This window comes from Emiliania huxleyi, assembly GCF_000372725.1.
Source record: "Emiliania huxleyi CCMP1516 unplaced genomic scaffold EMIHUscaffold_230, whole genome shotgun sequence".
Taxonomy (NCBI): Eukaryota; Haptophyta; order Isochrysidales; family Noelaerhabdaceae; genus Emiliania; species Emiliania huxleyi.
The window spans coordinates 77,135-95,880 of NW_005200332.1; the positions used below are offsets into that span (position 1 = coordinate 77,135).

The following is an 18,746-nucleotide window of genomic DNA, read 5'->3' on the forward strand; positions in this document are numbered from 1 at the left end:
GGGTAGGGTGCCCACAGGGCCCAAAAAAAGAAGAAATGCGAACCTCGATCGCAGCACTTCGTGTTGGAGAGTCGAGAAATTGAGAGTGTGACTAGGAGGGCGTGAACGCTGGGGATTCTCAAAGGTATACCACTTGGAATGGCCGGATCCAGCCTTGAAAGTACGAGATCGCGCGCGCTTCGCGCGCTGCACCGCCTGTTCTGGACCCATTGTTCAGATCTTTCGGCTCGATTGGGGTTGTGCTCGCACATGCCAGGCGCCCAGGTGGTGGCTGGCATATAGAGTGCAAGTTTGTCCATGGCAGCGCACATGTTGGAGCTGCCATGACGGTCGACGCTGTCATGTGTCGATGGTGGTGTCGGCCTCGGCCGATGCAATAGTCGAGGCCGCACTGGCCGGGAGGATAAGCCATACTCGATAGCGGGTCCCGCCATAGCTCCCGCATAGAAGCAGGAAGCTAGGCAGGGGCCGCATCGCGTCAGCTGTATACGTTTTACCAAAAAGGAACGGAAACACGAATCTCCAATCCAAAGGGATGAAATCCCTTTTGGATATAATCGCCCAATTATCTCAGGAACATAGTGTGAATGCCCGGGAACAGGCCCAGCGCACAACCCCTGGTCAACTCTGAGGGTCCTAGGAAGCTTCCCCTTTAGGTCACGGTCCGCACTCTCGGTCTCGGCTCTCGCCCTCCCGACCCCTCGACACCCCCCCACACAGCGGCACGCACGCCGGCACCCCCGCACCCCCACCCCTACCGCCGTTTTAGCATTTAGGGCCTCCCCACCCGCACTCCTAGTAGAGGGGGCGCTCCGCCGCTGGGGGAAACCCAAAGCGCAGACCAAGCACCGCATGGATGAGACACCGCCCGCGTGTGCAGCCGTGTGTTTTCTGTTTACGCTTTACGGCCCCCCTTCCCACCTCTGCCGCCTGCGACCGCCGGCACCGGGCGCACCCCCCCAGGGGTTCGACCTAGGGGTCTCAGGGCTCTCTTGCCCGTAGCCCGCCCCCGAGCATCCGGCCCGCTGGGTGCGCTTCTTAGCTCCCCGCTGGGTGTGAGGTTAATGACTGCACTCTCCAAGTGTTCCAAGGGCGAGTCAAGTGCTCCAAGTGCCTGCGCGCGCCACAATACGGACCAAATCACGGGGTGCCGCGCCGCCGTGGGTCCAATCATCCCGCTTACGGCGCGACGGGCCGTGGGACCGGGGCGCTCCTGCTCCTCCCAAAAGCCGGGCTCCACGCCCAGACCTCGCTCGCTCTCTCTGGCCGGGCGAGACGGGACCCCTCTCTCGCCTGGCGCCTTGTTGAGGGTGCTCATTGCCGCACCTTGTGCGCCTGCTGCTTGAGCTTGGACAACACGCCGTTTGGCCTCCGCGCGGCCGCCGCGGCCGCCGGCGGCCGCTGCGCGGCCAGAGGCCCGCCGCCGCCCGCCGCCCTCTTGTGCTGCACAAGGTTGGGGCGGCCGCCCGCCGCCGTGCGCGGCTGCTTGCCCGGCCTCGCGGGGCCGCCCTCGACGACAATCTCGCGGCTGCGCTTCGCCTCTTCGATCGAGCGGTAGCGCTCGCGCAGCCGCTCGGCCGCCGCCCGCCGAGCCGCCTCGTCGCGCCCGTCGCCGCGGCCGCCGCCGCCTCCCCCGCCTCCCCCGCCGCTGCCTCCGCCGCCCATCCGCTCCTCCCACATCCGCTCCGCCTGTGGTCGCCGCGGGAGGGCGCAGTGAGCCGGCGGCGGGCGGCGCGGCGGGCGGCGGGCGCGCGGCGGGGGCAGCCGCCACCTCTCGCGCCTCGCGCAGCGCCAGCGCGTCCTCGAGCGAGTCGGGGTGCGCTCGCCGCCGCTCGACGCGGCCGTCCTCGTCGCGCACCTCGTCGAGGACGCGGTCGGCGAGCGCCTCGGCCCTCGAGGAGGACGCCGCGCCGGCCGGCGCAGCGCCGCCCGTCGCCAGCGTGCCCCACGTTTTGCTCCCCTCCACGAGCGTCTTCCAGCCGCGCACGAGCCGCTCACTCTTGGCGGCGATGGCCGGCGTCGCGTGCTTGCGGAGTGCGTTGACGGTGACGCCGATGAGCGTCTTCTCCAGCACGGTCACCGTCAGCGGCCTGCTGGCCAGCTCGTCGAGCCGCTCGGCGAGCGCCGTCCGGCTCGCCTTGGCCCTCGCCGCCGCCCGCCGGAGCACCGCCTCGGCGCGCTCGAGCTCGGCCGCCGCCCCCTCCTCCTCCGAGATGGCGTCCTGCAGCGTCCGGTGCAGCCGCTGCGCACGCACCGTCGGCGCCTCGCAGGGCTCGGCGCGCAGGGAGGCCATGTATGCTCTTGTGCACCCGCGCCGCTAAGAGAGAGTGGTCGGTCGGCCACTACCCAGGTACTCGAGGGAGGGAGGGGGCGGGAGGGGAGGGAGTACGATTCGCGGCATTTTTCTTTTATTTCCGTAAGAAGGCGGGTTCCCAGCGCTTCCTACGACTGCGACACGCACGTCGGCTCGCCGCCCGCGTCGCCTGCGGCCCGCGTCGCCTGCGGCGGGCCCGCATAGCGCGCCGCTCGTCGGGAGCGTGCTCAGCAGGCTGTGCAGCGCAGGCTGACTCACTCAGAGCGCCGCTGATGCGGCGTGGGGCCGCCGGCGGCGCTGCTGCCGCGCACGCTGCGCTGTGGGCGTCACCATCGTGTCCTCGCTGCGTCGCCGACGCCACTTGCCGCTCGCGGCTGCCCTGTGCCCTTCCCTGCCTGCCATCGCGCAAACAAACACACACACACACACAAACACACACATTATTAATGATCGGGTATTAATTATCAATTATTAATCATCGGGCGGCGGCGCGGCGCGGCGGCGGGCGACGCAGGGCGGCGCGGCGCGGCGGCGGGTGGGGTCATTACTTATTAATTAATTAATTATTAAGTAACAATCATCGGGCGGCGCGAGAGCGTGCCTGTCGATGCCTGGTGTCAAACACGGTTGGTCAGACACTGTTGATTAACCATGTGCAGTGTGTCAGACATCAGCATACACATGCATACAGCGCCGATCAATACACACAACCAAGGCGCCGAAGAGAACACATTTCAGCACGCTGGGGTCACTACTTTGCGGCTGTTGCGTGACGTGCAACTTGCAAGCTGCGGGCCTCAAATGTGCTCTTCTCGGAAGTGATAGCGCCTGCGATATCCGCCCAATCGATAACAAGATTCTGATGATAGGAAGATCCCTTTTCGCCCTTGACGAACTTTCCTTTGACGCGATTAGTTGACCAAACGGAGACGTGCGTCGCCTCGGTGAAGTACTTACGATGAATGGTGCAGTCGCATTCCCAGTACCCCTCGACAGGCATTATCTCCACGACTCTACCTCCAGGCTTGATGGCATAAGCATTGGCCATGTCGGCTCCATGAATGGAAATGAAAATGTCTGTTGTCGCCAAGACAGATGCTGCAAGGGAGAGATTGGTGAATCTGTATTCATTGCACTCATACAAAGTCGAGCAATCTATGAGGTTTCGAATGTGCAAATGCCGCCTACTGCTCGCTCGCCGGACAATGCTTACCCGCAGCTTTGTCGGAGGGGACAAATCAAGTGACACTGGGTGGCCAAACGGTGCAAGCACCTCTCGCATGGTGCGGTGCAAGTTCACGTCTCGCACAGCAGGCAGTGCGGCCATGTCACATACGCGCACACTTCGATAGCAGCCCCGTGCACTCACCAGGCTCGTTGAGCCTGGTCGCTGTGGCTTAAGAATCGCGGTGTGGCTTGCAAATGGGGCGAGCAAAAATGAATACTTCCGATACCAGTCGACGACAACAATAGTATCCCACCCTTTTGATAACCTTGAGGCTGTGCGCATGACCGACTCTCCAAAGTTCTGGATCCATGACGGGAACACGAGTAATACCTTGCTGGCCTGCCACGACTGATGCGCTCCTAGCGACGAGTTAGCAACAATAAGGCCTGTTGCGCATGGTCTCAGAAGCAGGTGGAAATTCTTGGGTTGCTTTGCAAAGCGCAGAAAATCACAGACGCGCTCTGTCGATGCTGTCTGGATGCGACCGTCTTCGAAACACAGCGGCGTGTCCATGCATGTTGCGGCCGGCGTTGGCGGTGGTATAGCAGCGGGCGGGGCCATCGAATCCGGTGCCGCTGGGCGGACTTGATGATCCACCACCACCCTCCGCAGCTTTTCGGTAACTTCACGCCACGCCGAAGGGTTTTTCTCCTTTGCCCTGCGGAGCTTGGCGACGAGTGCCAGCAGCCCGGATCCTCGCCCGCTTGGGTCGTCGCGAGAGGCAGCCATGCGAGCGTGAGCGCGCTGCATTAGCCTGCGTGGGCCCCCGCCGGTGGAAGATACTTGGATTGGAACTCTTCTCATCCCCGGGAGGACGAGTCCAAACAAGTTATCAATTATCAGGACGTGCCAGTCGTCCACCACACGCAGGTGCCAAATGGGAGAGAGAGGTTTGTTTTTGTCAAATGGGTCAACGACGAAACACAAAACAAAACTCGCTCTGTTATGTCCCACCATGCAGCAGAGCGCATCTCTCTCTCTCTACTCTCTATTGTGCGAGGCGTGAACCGCGCCATTCGCTCTCACCTGGCAACCCTGTCTGCACGGTCTCGCGCGCGTGCGTGAACAGGGCAGGCCCCAAATGATGTGTGAGTGTTAGAGTTGTTGGTATTGCTAAAAAATTCTCTCTCAACGACGTCGAGAACAAGCAAGCGGCAGACGTCCTCTTATCCTCGGCCCCAGTGGGGGGCGCCCACGCCGCCTAGCTCTGCGGGCGGGCCCCTCCACCCTTCACGTACGGATCATGTGAGAGAGATTTTTATTAACCAACAAGAAATCACGACTCTCACAGTGATTTGGGCTCGGCAGCTTGTCAGCCCTCAGCCGAAGCTGGGGCCGGTCCCGTAGCCGAGAGAGCCCGCGCCGTGAGTTCGACGCGGTCGGGAGGCCTTGCGGAGAGGCCAGCGAGATGGCGATCGCTGTACTTCATGGTGCCCTCGGTGGGGCGGCTGACAAGCCAGAGGTCGATACTCTGGACGACCCATAGGATGCCACGAATGCCTGAAGGAGAGGGAGGCGAGGCCAGAGGCAGGCTCAGCTGCTCTCGGGTGATCCCGCTTTGGAGGCTGAAGGACCCGATGGTCCTGTCACATTCGCGTTCCGAGTCGTGGGGGTAGAAGAATTCGAGTAGAAATCGAGTCAGCACTTCCTTGTAGTACAGCGGACCGCCAGGCTCGCCGGCAGCATCCGCAGGGAGGCAGCATATGAGGCACCAGTTTTCTGGAGAGCTCAGCAGCTGCGGCCGCGGTGGCGGAGTCGGCCGCGGTCGGTTCTTTCTTGATCATGTAGTCCCCACAATCGCTGTCGTGGGATGTAGTGCTTTGGAGCACTTAAGATTTCTCAATTCTCTTTTCGCCGCGAGACGCTCTTTTACAAATTCTACGCACTGCTGGGCACGGGATGGCGCTGCGTTTTCTTTCTTTCTCTTCTGGGCACGGGTGGCGCGCACTGGCACTAACACTGGTACATCACCCTTTCTACGGCACGACGCCGTGCGGTACTGTTGGGCCCCACATGCCTGCGCCCAGCGAGGCTTCTTCCTCGCTCAAGTGGATCCACTGCAAGTTCTCCATGCAGCTCAGCCCCGCCCACCTCGCCGACGTGCGAGCTGGCATCGGCGAGCAGCTCGGGAACTCGATGCTCCGGCGCGAGACGCTCTGCGGCTCTCCCTGCCGGCCACCCCTGACCGGCGCGGGTGCTGGCTGCAGGTACAACACGTCCCTGGGCGGGGTGGCGCTGATGTTTGACCGGCTGGCCATCAAGAGCGACCTCGCCGTCATCTCCTCCGATGCGCCCGTTGTGTTTGTGCCCATCGAGGCGCCGGCTCCAATGCCTCTGCCACCCTGTGGCCACTCCTTCTCTCCTTCTCTCAAATCCGAGACGGGTGGCCCTCGGGTGGCAGGTGCGGCTGCTCGTCTTTGCGCCCGAGATCGGCCAGCGGATGGAGGCGACCGTCCTCCGCCACGGCGCGCGCAGCTAGATGGCAAGAGATGGCAAGCGACACCCGAGTGCCGGCCATGGCCAAATCACCTTGGACACCACACATCAGCTGCCCGAGTGCCGGCAATGGCCACGCCGCCTTGGACACCGCCGGCCATGGCCAGATCACCTTAAACACCGCGCGTCGGCTGCCCGGCTGTGTGGCGGAAGAGGGGCGGGTACCCTGCAGCGCGTCGCGCTCTGTCGCACCCGCGCGGCGCGGCGCTAGAGAGACGGGGAGCTATGAAGAGATATGGGGAGATATGGGGAGAGATGCACGCCCGCCAGGGGAGGACCAGAAGATGACGAGTCAGAGGCGGCGCTGGGGGGACCCGCGCCGCCGGCTGATGACTCTGAGGCATTTGTCTGATGGCAGCCACGCGCGCGTGTGGGGCGGTGGCAGTGCGTCGGCGGCGGGCTCAGCGCGCCTCTGTGCTGTGCGTTCTGGGGCCCGGGGTCGTGTTTTTGCCTGAGTGCCATGCCGCCAGCTCCCGCCTGTCTGGGCGTTGAGGAGCGAGGGCTTGCCTGGCCCTCGCGACCCCGCGTTGTGTGCCTGGAGACGTGTTCCCGCCGCCCGGTCTGTGTGGGCACGTGTACCTAGCCTTCCCCTCCCCGCTCTCGCGCAGGCTCTGACCACCTCGCGCTGCTCGCCCACGGACTCGTCAATGTGACTATACCGCACCGCACCGCCGCAGCAGACGCTGCGGCGGGCGACGCCCCGGCAGGCGGCAGCGGGGAGGACGGCGGCGGCGGCGGCGGCGGCGGCGGCGGCGGCGGCGGCGGCGGGGGCGGGGGCGGGGGCGGATCGAACGGGTTCGCGGATGGCGCAATGCCCGCCGTGGGTGAGAGCGTTCCCTTTGATGTCCGAGCGTTGCACGTCAGCGACGGTCTGCTCACAGTTCTGGGTGAGCTGTCGTGATGGCCGCTCGCCGCTGGCGAACCAAACTATTTTTCATGTGCGTGCACGCGTGTCTACCTGTGGTTTGAAGCGGGGTGAACTTCTACACCTCACTGTGGTCCATAAGCATAGAACGCCTGGGAGACCGGGGTCGGCGCGCGCGCCGCGGCGGCGCGCGCCCACATCTCCCCTCGCTCGCACGGACAACGCGTGTGGCGCGTGTCCGGCCACCCACTCTATAGGCCACCCACGGGGCGGGGCGATCTTTTTGGTAAGAAAATTTGTACGCTGCGTACGTGCTATAGGTACTGTAAGGAAAGGTGAACTTCTCCACACACACGAGGTATGTAGAATGTACAACGGACGGATCATGTAGTCCCCGCAGGGAGGGTGTAGAGGATGTAGAGTGTAGACGAGCGCTGTAGAGCTGTAGAGCACGTAGAGCGCTGTAGAGCTGTAGAGCTCTACATCCGCCGCGTGACGAAGCGCCTGCGTTGTAGAGCGATGTAGAGGCGCTCTACAACGTGAAATCTCTACAACAAACTCTACATCATAAGCGGCGAACGAGGCACAGTCGCTCTCCGACATGAGGCGCGTTGCACTTGCCAGTGCTGCCCTGGCCTTCTGTCTGCCCGCCCAATGGGTGACAGGTGCCTCTGCTGCTGTGGCATGCCTCACGGCTGCGACTGGCCGGCGCCTCGGCGCGTCAGCTCGGCTCGGCGTAGCGATCGTGGCCAGCGCAACTCGCTTGGACTCAACGCTCAGCCAGGAGCTCCCGCACGCGCTGGCGCGAGTCATGGCGCATGCAACGCTCAACAATGATCGCCTCGCCTCGCGCAAATGCGACCGTCCTCGCAGCCGACAGTCCACCGCCTGCTAAAGAAGCACAGCGACGAATGCGGCACCGGCGACGCATGGCAGCCTGGTCATGACGCAGTTACAGGGTGTTGTGTGCCGTCAAGAGTGACTCTCTGTGTGTGTCAGTGATAGTCAGGGCGGCCGTCCATCAGAGCTCCAGTAAGCTCGGAGACACCCCATTAGCGCGGCTCGACCTCTTTGAGTCACTGCCTTCCCGGCGGTTTGGCTGTAGAGCCTCTACATTACTACAACAAACTCTACACAGCAAAATCGCGCTCTACATACATCGCTCTACAACGGAGGCGCTTCGTCCCGGATGTAGTCTAGAGCTCTATCTACAGCTCTCAGCGCTCCAGAGCGCTCTACAGCTCTATACAGCTCACAGCGCTCTACAGTGGGTTGCGGGCATTAAGAAAACAGGATTCCGCGGCACGCCGCCGTTTCTAATTTTTTTTCCACAGCCCTCACCCACCCGACGCCGTGGTTTCTTAGCTCCGGCCGGCACTCAAGCCAAACAACTCTACACTCACACCTAGAGAGCCAGAGCCGGCCCGAAGGATTTTTAGGTAAGTAAGAGGTAAGCTGCGGTCCGCGAGGGCGATGCCAGAGTCTGCCGCCGAGTCGGCTCTCTGGATGACGGGAGACGCACACACGCCTCCATCCACTCGCACTCCACTCAGAGCACCGCAGACTTGGATAGTGACAAGTGCGCGCGCCGCAGGCGAAGAGAAATTTTGGGCTGAGGCTCCCGTTTTCACACTCGTGTCTGGCCTTTTCTCGGGGCCGCGCCTGCGGCGCGCCGTGGTTTCTTAGATTTTCGCGGAAATCGCTCGGCGTGGTTTCTTCATGCCACGTTTTCTTAATGCCCGCAACCCACTGTACACTCTACATCCTCTATCTCTACACCCTTCCCTCCCTCAGACAGAGTCGCTGTCGTGGGATCGCTTGTCATGTGAGAGAGTGCGTTGTGGTGTCGTGCGAGGGAGGTTTGTTGTAAAATTCTTGCACTTGGAGCAGGCAGTAGCCGCCCCGCGCGTCCGTCAATTCTCTTACCACCCAAGACAGCTTGGAGACCTCCCGGTAACGCTACATTTCGTAACGAAGGTCGCTATTGGCCACCTGCCTCCTTCATCTACAAATGTCGTCGGCACGGACGGAGCGGCGCCAAGCATTGAACGCTGTGCGTGCTGCCGGCGGCACTCCCAGGCCCCGAGCCAGAGCCCCGACCGTCTCTGGCGTTCCATGCGACTGGGACTACCTGCGAGGCGTGTGGGTTCGGCCGGATGGCGACGACTACGATGCGAGAGTGGCAAAGGCAGAGAGGGCGGAGGAGCTGCGGTGGCGGGCGATGCAGAGTGACGGTCGCCGTACACATAGCCCTCGCACGACTTCCACGCCGTCGGCTCGAAGAGCACGGCCTCGGTAAACCGAGCAGGCTCATTGAGCGTGGCGCCCGCATTGCTGGCTCTCATTGAGCAGCAGTTCAGATGCGGGCGCATCCCGTCACAGCATTCGCCCAGACCCGGTACGCACATGCTCAGCCCGTCCCTCGCTCACTGGCAGGCGACCCACACCTCGCGTGGGCACACGAAAATGGCCTCGTGGGTCGAGAGCGTATCAATCGGTCAGATGAGGCTGGAGACTTCACCGGGCTGACTCGGCCGACTCGGAATCTCTTCCAGACCGCGAGGGCGTACCGTGAATGGGCTCGTGAGCTGTCCGAGACGGATGCCACATGGGAGGCCTTTCAGAGGATGCGGCTGGCGAGGCGGCTCGCTCGCCACCGTGCGTTGCACGCTGGGCAGCGCGACCACCACGTCGAGGGCGCAGGCCGGCTGCTGCCGTGCGAGACGACGGCGTTGGATTCGTCGCGCGTGCAGCCAGCCATGCGTGAAAGCCTGCCATTGCTGGATCGGATGCCGGCCCTCGCACGCCGCACGCCGCTGACACCGACGCTCGCGGTCTTTGAGACGTTTACAATGGAGAAGGAGCCGCGCCAGTACCGCGACTCCTCCTCAGGCCAGATGAGGACGCGTGAGTATAACGTGCGCTCGTGGGCAGCCGCTCCCACCACCGTCGGTGCGGCTCGCGTCCCACGATGCCCGTCGGAGGCTGAGGGTGTGCAGTACCGCCGGCTGTGCCTGCAGAACGCCACGTGCTTCAACAACCTAGAGGCCGCGCATCCGATCAACTTTTTCGAGCAGCGCGATGTGTGCATGAACTGCGGCGCGGAACGCTTCACCGTCACGAACCCGTCGATTTGCTGCCAGAATGGCAGCCTAGTGCTCGACCGGCAGCTGCCCAACGAGCTGCTCTCGCTCATCAGCGAGGCGCCAGGGTTTTCGAAGCAATCGCGCGCAGGGAACGACCTCTTAGACGAGAAGAGAGCGATTTCTTTGTTTGGTCTTTTATACTACATCGGTTGATATGTTTCCTTAGCATCTCGCAGTGAATACACATGTACCTGTGACCTTCTTATGTGACCTTCTTACGCATCTCCCAAATTGATTTATTTTATTCTTGGAATGTAACGATCTTGGGCTGGCACAACTCTTATTGGTCCGTCCGGCGCGCGTTCCTCTCTGCTCAGGGTTCTGACTTCAATCGCCCAATGCCATCAAAGGCCCCACGTGCCAGTGCCAAGCCGCGTCGGCGGCCCGCCGTCGAGTCCGATGGGGAGGATGGCGCTGTTGTGATCGGTGTCGTGAGCCCGGGCCCCGTGCCTCCACCCTCGAGCGAGAAGAAGAAGGGCAAGGCGAAGAAGACGCTGGCCGACTTCGATGGCTTCAGCGACCTGCCGTCGTCCGCGACCACCGTCACTGGCGGCACGGGCAAGAAGAAGGGCAAGCCGATCGAGGCGAGGCTCCACCTGGCCGTCCACCAGAAGAACGATAAGAACAAGGGCAAGCTCACCGGCCGCGTCTTCTACCTCATCAACCCGGTGTATGACGAGAACGAGGCGTACCAGCGGCTCATGTACAAGATGTTCAACCAGAACCCGCGCTACTTCAAGGACCTCGGCCTGTGGGCGGTCCGCGCGCCGAGCAAGCAACTGGCGAAGAAGATGCACGCCGCCGTCCTCGCCGCCCCTGGTCTCCGCGAGACGGCGAAGCGGCTCAACCCCGAGCTCGACGTCTCGCCCATGGACAACCCAGCCGTCATGCCACTCGAGTTCACGCTCGCCAAGTCGGCCACGCAGTTTGAGACGAAAAAGAAGGGCCTGCTCCCGCCCTCGCACGTCATGATGGGCAAGAACACCTACGACGTCAAGGACTACGTCAAGACCCACTTCGACAACGTCGAGTACGCGGACCTCCTCTTCCCCGGCCCGCACGGCCCGAAGAGCATCACCAAGACAGCCTGGGTGGTTCCCATCGCCTCCCAAACCGCCTCGACTGGCACCCTCGCCGACTTCCTCCGCACGCTCGGCGCGACGGTCACCGAGGTGGATCTCGACGCGGAGGACGGAGACAGCGACGAGGAGGACGAGCGGGACGGCAACGCGCTCGTCGACGACGAGGCTGAGGAGGAGGACGAGGAGGAGTAGGATTCGGCGTGGCGCGTCTACTTCCTGCGAGACGAGAGCGGTCGGAGGACTTACGTCGGCGCGAGCCCCGACCCCGTCCGACGACTGCGCCAGCACAACGGCGAGCTCTCGGGAGGTGGCGCGCCCGCCGCGGGACGGCCGTGGCGCATTCTGCTCGTTGTGCGTGGCTTCTCCTCGAAGAGGGATGCGCTCGCTTTCGAGTGGGCGTGGCAGAAGCCGCACACGAGCCGGCACATTGCGCGACAGTGGGGTGTGAAGGGATTCGGGAAGTGCGGCACGCGGTCAAAAGTGTCGGTGCGGTTGGCGGCGCTCGCGCTGTTGCTCGTGCACGGCCATTGGGCCGCGTGCGCGCTGCATGTCCGTGTGTGTGCTCCCGAGGAGTGTGGAGAGGCATTGCCTCTCATCCGGCGCGCCGCCGCGGGACTCACGTGCGGACCGCCGTGAAGCGAGTTCTTTGACTAATATCACATGTTGGGAGACTGATGGGTCAAAAGCATAGATCGTCAATCGACGCGTCGCGCCGTTGCCGATCCGCACACCGAGGTTCTTGGGTGGCGCGCCCCAGCTCTTCACAACGAACCTGGTTCTCGTGCACCCTCTGTGCATGCCCCAGCATCGCCGGGAGTCGTGCACCCTCTGTGCACTAAGATGGCGGATTCCTCCATCCCACTAGTCCCAGTGACAGTCCTGACAGGCTTCTTGGGAAGCGGCAAGACCACCCTGCTCAACCACATCCTGACCGCAACGCACGGGAAGAAGATTGCCGTCATCGAGAATGAGTTTGGCGAAGTCGGCGTGGATGATGAGCTGCTGTCGAAGAACACCAAGATGCAGGCCGACGAGGACATTATTGAGATGATGAACGGCTGCATCTGCTGCACGGTCCGGCAGGACCTGATCGTCGTGCTCGAGAAGCTCGCCAAGCGTGTCAAGGCGACTCTCTCTCTTGGCCTCACCGCCACCTCTCTCCTCTCTTGCCGCCTCTCACACCATCACGCAACACGGGGTACCAGGGAAGCCTCTCACTACCCAAGCCGCCACTCCAGGCCGGCACGCTCAAGCTCGACGGCATCATCATTGAGACGTGCGCCGGCAAAGGCCGCGACCGAGTGCCACGCGGCGTCCACGACATCTCAGCGGCACGTCCGTAGGACCGGCATGGCGGACCCGGCGCCTGTTGCACAGACCTTCTTCGTCGACGATAAGGCGCGCCGCGTGTGCGCAGCCGCGTCGCGCTCGCCACCGGAGCTCTCGAGGCTCACGGGCCGCGTCGCCGCGCAGGTCAAGGCGTTCGCCAGGCTGGACGGGATCGTGACGCTGGTGGACGCAAAGCACATCGAGCAGCACCTCGACGAGGAGAAGCCCGAGGGCGCCGAGAACGAGGCGGTGGAGCAGGTCGCCTTCGCGGACCGCATCCTGCTCAACAAGACCGACCTCGTGAGCGAGGCGGACCTCGAGCGGGCGCGGCGACGCGGCGCGGCGGCCGACCGCTCGCGCGGACGCGCGGCTGACGCGTCCCCCGACTCGCGGTCGGGCAGGTGGAGAAGCGGCTCAAGTCGATCAACTCGCAGGCGCCCGTCCAGCGCTGCACCAAGGCGGAGGTGTCGCCCGACTGGGTCCTCGACATCGGCGCTTTCGACCTGAAGCGCGTCATCGAGATGGACCCCGAGTTCCTCAACACGAACGGCGAGCACGAGCACGACACTTCGGTGAGCAGCGTCGCGCTCACGGAGGAGAGCACGCCGCTCGACCTTGCCGCCATCGAGGACTGGATCGGCGGGATGCTCAAGACCCAAGGCGCCGACATCTACCGGATGAAGGGCGTGCTGCACATCGCACACGCGGAGCAGCGCTTCGTCTACCACGCGGTGCACATGATTTTCAACGGGGACTTCACCGAGCCGTGGGAGGAGGACGAGCCGCGCGAGAGCAAGCTCGTCTTCATCGGCAAGAACCTCGACGCCGCCGAGCTCAAGGCGCGCTTCGAGGCGTGCCTCGCGACGCCGGCCAACCTGGAGAAGAAGCTGCAGGCGCTCCGCTTCCAGGTGGGCGACCGGGTGATGTGCCACCTGGCGGGCGACCCAGACGCCGACGCAAACGGCTACGTCAAGGGCACGATCACCCAGCTCATGTGGCGATCGGATGACATGGACCCCGGTGGCCGTGCCCGCGACGCTGCCCGCCGGCCGCTAGCACGCTACAGCCCGCGAGCGCCCGCCGGAGCGCCGCCCTCGCCTCACCTCGCCTCCCGCTCCCCTGCCAGGCATGGTTGCGCCCTACCAGGTCTGCGCCCGCCACCCTCCCCGTCCGCCTCCTGAGCCGACGCCGCAGCGCCGACCAGCGCCGACCCGCCCCTCCTCAGATCACCATGGACAGCGGCGACATCATCTCCGCGCCTGCCGACTCGGACGACCTCGTCAAGAGGGCGCCGGAAGAGGGCGACGCGGCTGCGAAGAGGCAGCGCCAGCAGCCCGCCTAGGTAGCCGCTCCGGTCGTCGCGGCCCGCGCGCACGCACCTTCGAGGTGAGGTGCGGGGAGGCGCACGGGCATTGCGACGTGCGCCCGGCGAGGGCCCAATCTCTCACAATATTGCTGCTCGCCTGTCGAGCTTGTGCCCAGCTTCGAATCAAAAAACGACGGTTCCCCTCATTTCAGAGTGTGTATGCTATAATAGACTATAATAGTGCTTTTCGTGAGCTGCTGACGCCCTCCCCGCTGTGTATACGTAGCGTGTACGCGCACTCCGCACACCGCGCACTAAAGCCGTAGCCACTACGCAATAAAGTATAAACCAACGCGGTGTTCGGTGTGCGCCGCGCTCCGCTCACTCCTTTCGCCTCAAGAAGGCGGCCATGCTCTCCTGATAGGCTGGGGACGAGAACATGTCGACCATCGTGTCGGTGGCGACAGCGTACCGGTCACGAAGGGCGGGCGCGGCTGCCTGGCGGTAAAAGGTCCGCTTGCCGTCCGCGACCGACTTGCTGAAGGTGCGCGCCAGCTGGTTGACCGTCTGCTCGACGGCGCTCGCCCACTCCGCCGAAGGGACCACCGAGTTGGCGAGGCCGATGCGTTCGGCCTCGACTGCGTCGACGTCGGACGCGAGCAGCGCGAGCTCGAGCGCCTTGCGCGGCGCGACGCGCGCGCCGACCGCCACCGCGGGCGTGTGGCAGAAGCCGCCCGTGCGCACGCCGGGCAGGCAGAAGCGCGCGTCGTCGCGCGCGATCACGAGGTCACACGAGGCCGCCAGCTGCGCGCCGCCCGCCACGCACGCGCCGCTCACCGCCGCCACGCTCACCTGCGGCACCTCGGCCAGCAGCGCGTTGACGTCGGCGCACATCTCGAGCACGCGCCGCTGCTCGGCGGCCGGCGCCTCGTGGAAGTCGTTGAAGTCGTGGCCCGAGCTGAAGACCGGGCCTGTGCTCTCGAGGAGGAGGGTGCGCACCTCTGGCAGCGGCCCGCCGTGCGTCACCTCCATGGCAGCGCACGCGCCCAGAAAGCTCTGGAGCTTGGCGAGGAGAGCCGCAGTCAGCGGGTTGCGCCGCCTGGCATCGACGAGTCGCAGGCTCGCGACGCCGAGCCACGAGACGCATATGCAGAGGCCCGGCGTCGCGCTGTCGACCGACCTCACCGCGATGCCCTGCGCCTCGGAGTGCTTGGGCAGATAGCGGTCGCTCACATACGAGCACGAGGGCAGGACACGGAGCGACGCGCCGCGAGCGTGCTCAAAGGCCGCATCGCACAGCTTCTCGGCCACGCCCTGCCCGCGCATCTCGGGCGGCGTGCGCGTGTGCTGGATGTCGAGGACTCCTGCCTCCTCGTCGACCGCATACTCGAGGACGGCCGTGTCCATGGAGATGGCGCCGGGCTCGTGCCGCGTGTGGAGGCGGCGCGCCACCAGTAGTCGCCGTGCACTGCCGAGGGACCGACGCATATCAGGCGGACACCAAGCAGGATACAAAAGAATTCTTCCGTGATAACGACAGCAACTCCCTCTCACAGCAGAGAGGCTCGACACAGGTGCGGACTGGCGCGTGCTAGCACTATCACAGGCAAACCAGGGTACAAAAGAATTCTTCGAGCAAAAAGAGAAAGAAAGAAGAACCTGGTTGCCTGCTTTTCTTTCTTTCTTGAAACATACAAAAGAATTTGGAAGACTGCGGCGAGGCCCGGCTGATCAAGCACTACTCGCGCTCCGGCGCGTGGGTCGAGCGAGATCACGCCCGGCAGCCCTAGCCAGGCCCCGCGCGCTCGCGACCGCGACCGCGGCTCTCACTCGAGCCCGAACGAACTGCCCGTCAGACATGTGTCATGTCGGAATCGTCGGAGAATAGCGACTAGCACATCTCGTCAAGAGTCCCAGAAACCCGAGGAAGGAGTCACACAGTCCCTGTGTGTGTGATGCACGCCCTGCCAGCCCCCTGCGAGCGGGGCGGGGTGCGCACTGTGCCTCTGTGTTCGTGCGTCGGCCGTCGCCCATCTCTCCTGGAGATGCCTGCTCTATTTATAAAAGAAGAAGCTTCCTTTAAGTCCTCTCTCGTCCTTTTGAACTTCCGGTGGTGTCTGCGCCGGTCGGTGCCGCCATCCATCGACGCGGAAAGCACAAGACGCGGTGCCGAAAGACGCGGAAAGCCCAGGGCCAGGCCCAGCTTCGGCAGACGGGCTGAAGAGTGCTGACAAGCTGCTGCTGCCGAGTCCAAATCGCTGAGACTGTGCGAGTCGCGATTTCTTGTTGGTTTTCAAATACCTACAAAACAAATGATCCAAATCTCTCTCTCTCTTCTCTCTCCTCTCTCTCTCTCTCTCTCTCTCTCTCTCTCTCTCTCTCTCTCTCTCTCTCTCTCTCTCTCTCTCTCTCTCTCTCTCTCTCTCTCTCTCTCTGCTCGACCCAAACAAAAATCTCAGATAGAGAGAGCGACAAAACGTAAAAAAGAAAAGACGCTCATTCGAGGGACCGAGAAGGAAATCAGACGAGTCCTCAAGGTTGGCCTCAAGGTTGGCAGCACTACACACAATGGAGGCCGCCACATTCGTCGGAGTCGGAGAGATTTACGAATATCCTCCCCACATCGCACTGGATGGGCCGTACTCGGAGCCGCACTCGGACGTCGTCGAGCTTGAGCTCGAGTTGCGAGCGTGGCATGTGCTAGCTGCCGTCGATGCCCTGCTCCTCCTGTTCTCGGTCTCCGCCGCCCTTCTCGCGGCGAGTTGGAGGCCGGGCCGCAAGGTCATGAGCATCGCTGCAACTCAGGACGCTGCGCGACACAGCTTCGCTCCCGGCGGTGGCCCGGACGAGGAGGGCGGCGACGATAGCGGCTGGAAGTTGGTGTCATCCGCGGGGGTGGGGACCAAATACGGCCTGCAAGTGTACACTCGAGGTCGATGCGCGCAAGGGCGATGTGGCGGCTGCGAGTGCAGGATCGAGGCCACCGCCCCTCACGGGGTCGCTGAGATGGCTTGCATCTTTGGTGAGGTGGACCTGTTGCCGACCTGGCACCCTCTGGTCCCGCGCTCTGCCTTCCTCGCGCTCGACGCGGAGGCGTGTGCCTTCACTGGCGTGCTCGAGGCTGCCCTGCCTTGGCCCCTGCCACGGATTGGTGCCGTCTTGGACCTCCAAGCTGACATCGACCGCCTTGCAAACGACGGCGTCTTTCACGTCGATGCGACTACCGACACAGAGATCGAAAAGACCAGGCTGCCGCCTTGGGCGCGGAAGCTGCGTCTGGTCCCGATCGACGGGACGCTTGCGATTCGCTTCACGCCCGTGCGGGGTGGCACAAAGCTTGAGATCCGCTACGCGATCGACTTTGCTGCTCTGCCACCGTTGCCCTTTGCGCCAAAGCGCGCCATCGACTGGCTCTTCTTCATTGCGGGCCCGCTGGTGTGCTCTGCCACGGTGCCTGCGGCGCCGCTGCGCGCAGCCCACGCTCAACCAGCTACAACCCCGCTGCCCTACAGGTTTGGGGCACAATCACTCGCATGCTCAGCAAGCAGCTGTCGGCGAAGAGCAGGATCGGCGCGAGGTGCGCGTTGTGTGTGTGTGTGTGTGTGTGTGCGCGTTGTGTGTGTGTGTGTGTGTGTGTGTGTGTGTGTGTGTGTGTGTGTGTGTGTGTGTGTGTGTGTGTGTGTGTGTGTGTGTGTGGTGTGGAGTGCGCGCACACACTCCTTCCCACGCTACTGAGCCGGCCCCGTATCGCATCTGCAGGCTTGCCAACGACTCGCTCGGGATGTGGAGCCGGATACGAGCTGGCGTGGGACAGGAGGCGCCGCACTGGATCGCGGCCGCGCGTGAGGACCCGAAATGCGAGGATACGGAGAGGGTGGTGTACGAGGGCGTAGCGTAGGAGCCGGGCTGAAAAGGAGAAAAAAGCAGGTGGCGCCTTACCCTTAGTAGGGGGGGATATGGTCCACTAAAACATTGATTTTCCAAGCCCCAAACCCAAACTGAATCTCGACCACTCGAGGCGTTTGAGAGGCGTTTTCGTTCGGCGTCTAGGATGACGGTGACAACCGGTAGATCGCTCCTCGAGGCATGGAAGCTATGGATGTTTGCACTGCTTGGGGGCCTCAGGGCCCTGACTGCTTGGCCCTGGCGATGGAGCTGCAGCCGGACGCCGCCGCCGCGGAGGCGGCCATCGAGTCGCCCGGGTGGCGCGGGGTACCCCGAGTCGGCCATGGCAGCTTGGCCTGAACATGTCCAGAGATGGTGGATAGGTACTTGGGCAGACCTGGGGCTCGGACGCGGCGCTCCCCGGGGCCGCCCGGGCGCTCGTCGCTTCCCTCGGCGATGCTCTTCCTGGCCGACCCGGTGCGCGCGGCCACAGATCACGTTCTCTCACGTAATGGCCCTCGGCGCGCTGACGCTCGCTCGCGCGCCTACGCAGGAGAAAAACTTCTGCCTGCCGTCACCTCCTCGGGCGAGAGGTTCCGTCGAGTCCGGCAACGACCAAGCCAGCGCCTCGGAGGTGCTCGTCTTCGCCCTCCTCGTGTTCCTCTTCGACCCCAGCCCCATTGAGACCCAGGAGCGGGCTTTTGGCGCGCGCGCGCGCACGTGCCGTGCAGAGCGGGCCAGCTGGGCGACGGCGGCGGCGCCCGCCGGCTCCGGCCGCTCCTGGGCTCCTGGCCGTCTTTTCCCAGCGGCTTCGCACGCGCCCCACCCTTCCCCCTGACAGCAGCGCCTCACGGCGTGGGCTGCGAGGTCACTCGGGGTGACCCAGGGGGCGGCGGGGGAGCACTCTCCCGCCGGAGTAGCGGGCGGTCTTCCCGCTACTCGCTCGTATTTGAGGTGCATCCGTGCCCCGCCCACCAACTTCCCGGCAGCACCACACGCTCGGTGACGCCCTCATCTTCTCCCCCCTGCACCGCCCCCCCTTCAGGCGTCACCGAGCGGGTGTTTTGCGTGCAAGAGGCTCCTTGAGGTGGCGCC

The 18,746-nt window shown here is 63.8% G+C and overlaps 6 protein-coding genes across 6 annotated transcripts; 4 read left to right on the top strand and 2 right to left on the bottom strand.

Moving 5' to 3' along the window:
* Nucleotides 1-1,402: 1,402 nt before the first annotated feature.
* EMIHUDRAFT_457226 (hypothetical protein) lies at nucleotides 1,403-2,298 on the bottom strand (the record flags this gene model as incomplete). Its single annotated transcript, XM_005779391.1, has 3 exons — nucleotides 1,967-2,298; nucleotides 1,772-1,885; nucleotides 1,403-1,689 (listed from the first exon to the last, which is right to left on the bottom strand). Coding segments are annotated over exons 1-3 (726 nt in total), but the record flags the coding sequence as incomplete, so codon positions are not given.
* Nucleotides 2,299-5,549: 3,251 nt separating this feature from the next.
* EMIHUDRAFT_443254 (hypothetical protein) lies at nucleotides 5,550-6,977 on the top strand. Its single transcript, XM_005779392.1, has 5 exons — nucleotides 5,550-5,686; nucleotides 5,750-5,858; nucleotides 5,944-6,007; nucleotides 6,647-6,780; nucleotides 6,808-6,977. Exons 1-5 carry the CDS (start codon nucleotides 5,556-5,558, stop codon nucleotides 6,937-6,939), a joined length of 570 nt encoding a protein of 189 aa, XP_005779449.1. The 5' UTR covers nucleotides 5,550-5,555; the 3' UTR covers nucleotides 6,940-6,977.
* Nucleotides 6,978-8,914: 1,937 nt separating this feature from the next.
* On the top strand, nucleotides 8,915-10,202 carry EMIHUDRAFT_236100 (Hypothetical protein; the record flags this gene model as incomplete). Its single annotated transcript, XM_005779393.1, has 2 exons — nucleotides 8,915-9,137; nucleotides 9,340-10,202. The coding sequence occupies 2 exons, from the start codon at nucleotides 8,915-8,917 to the stop codon at nucleotides 10,200-10,202; spliced, it is 1,086 nt and encodes a 361-aa protein (XP_005779450.1).
* A 1,769-nt stretch (nucleotides 10,203-11,971) lies between these two features.
* Nucleotides 11,972-13,323, top strand: EMIHUDRAFT_43480 (hypothetical protein; the record flags this gene model as incomplete). Its single annotated transcript, XM_005779394.1, has 4 exons — nucleotides 11,972-12,250; nucleotides 12,461-12,538; nucleotides 12,611-12,760; nucleotides 12,862-13,323. Coding segments are annotated over 4 exons (969 nt in total), but the record flags the coding sequence as incomplete, so codon positions are not given.
* Nucleotides 13,324-14,147: 824 nt separating this feature from the next.
* Nucleotides 14,148-15,254, bottom strand: ECH4 (enoyl-CoA hydratase/isomerase-like protein; the record flags this gene model as incomplete). Its single annotated transcript, XM_005779423.1, has 1 exon — nucleotides 14,148-15,254. One exon carries the CDS (start codon nucleotides 15,252-15,254, stop codon nucleotides 14,148-14,150), a length of 1,107 nt encoding a protein of 368 aa, XP_005779480.1.
* A 1,037-nt stretch (nucleotides 15,255-16,291) lies between these two features.
* EMIHUDRAFT_443255 (hypothetical protein) lies at nucleotides 16,292-17,691 on the top strand. Its single transcript, XM_005779395.1, has 3 exons — nucleotides 16,292-17,201; nucleotides 17,279-17,343; nucleotides 17,526-17,691. Exons 1-3 carry the CDS (start codon nucleotides 16,335-16,337, stop codon nucleotides 17,662-17,664), a joined length of 1,071 nt encoding a protein of 356 aa, XP_005779452.1. The 5' UTR covers nucleotides 16,292-16,334; the 3' UTR covers nucleotides 17,665-17,691.
* The last annotated feature ends 1,055 nt before the right edge of the window (nucleotides 17,692-18,746 follow it).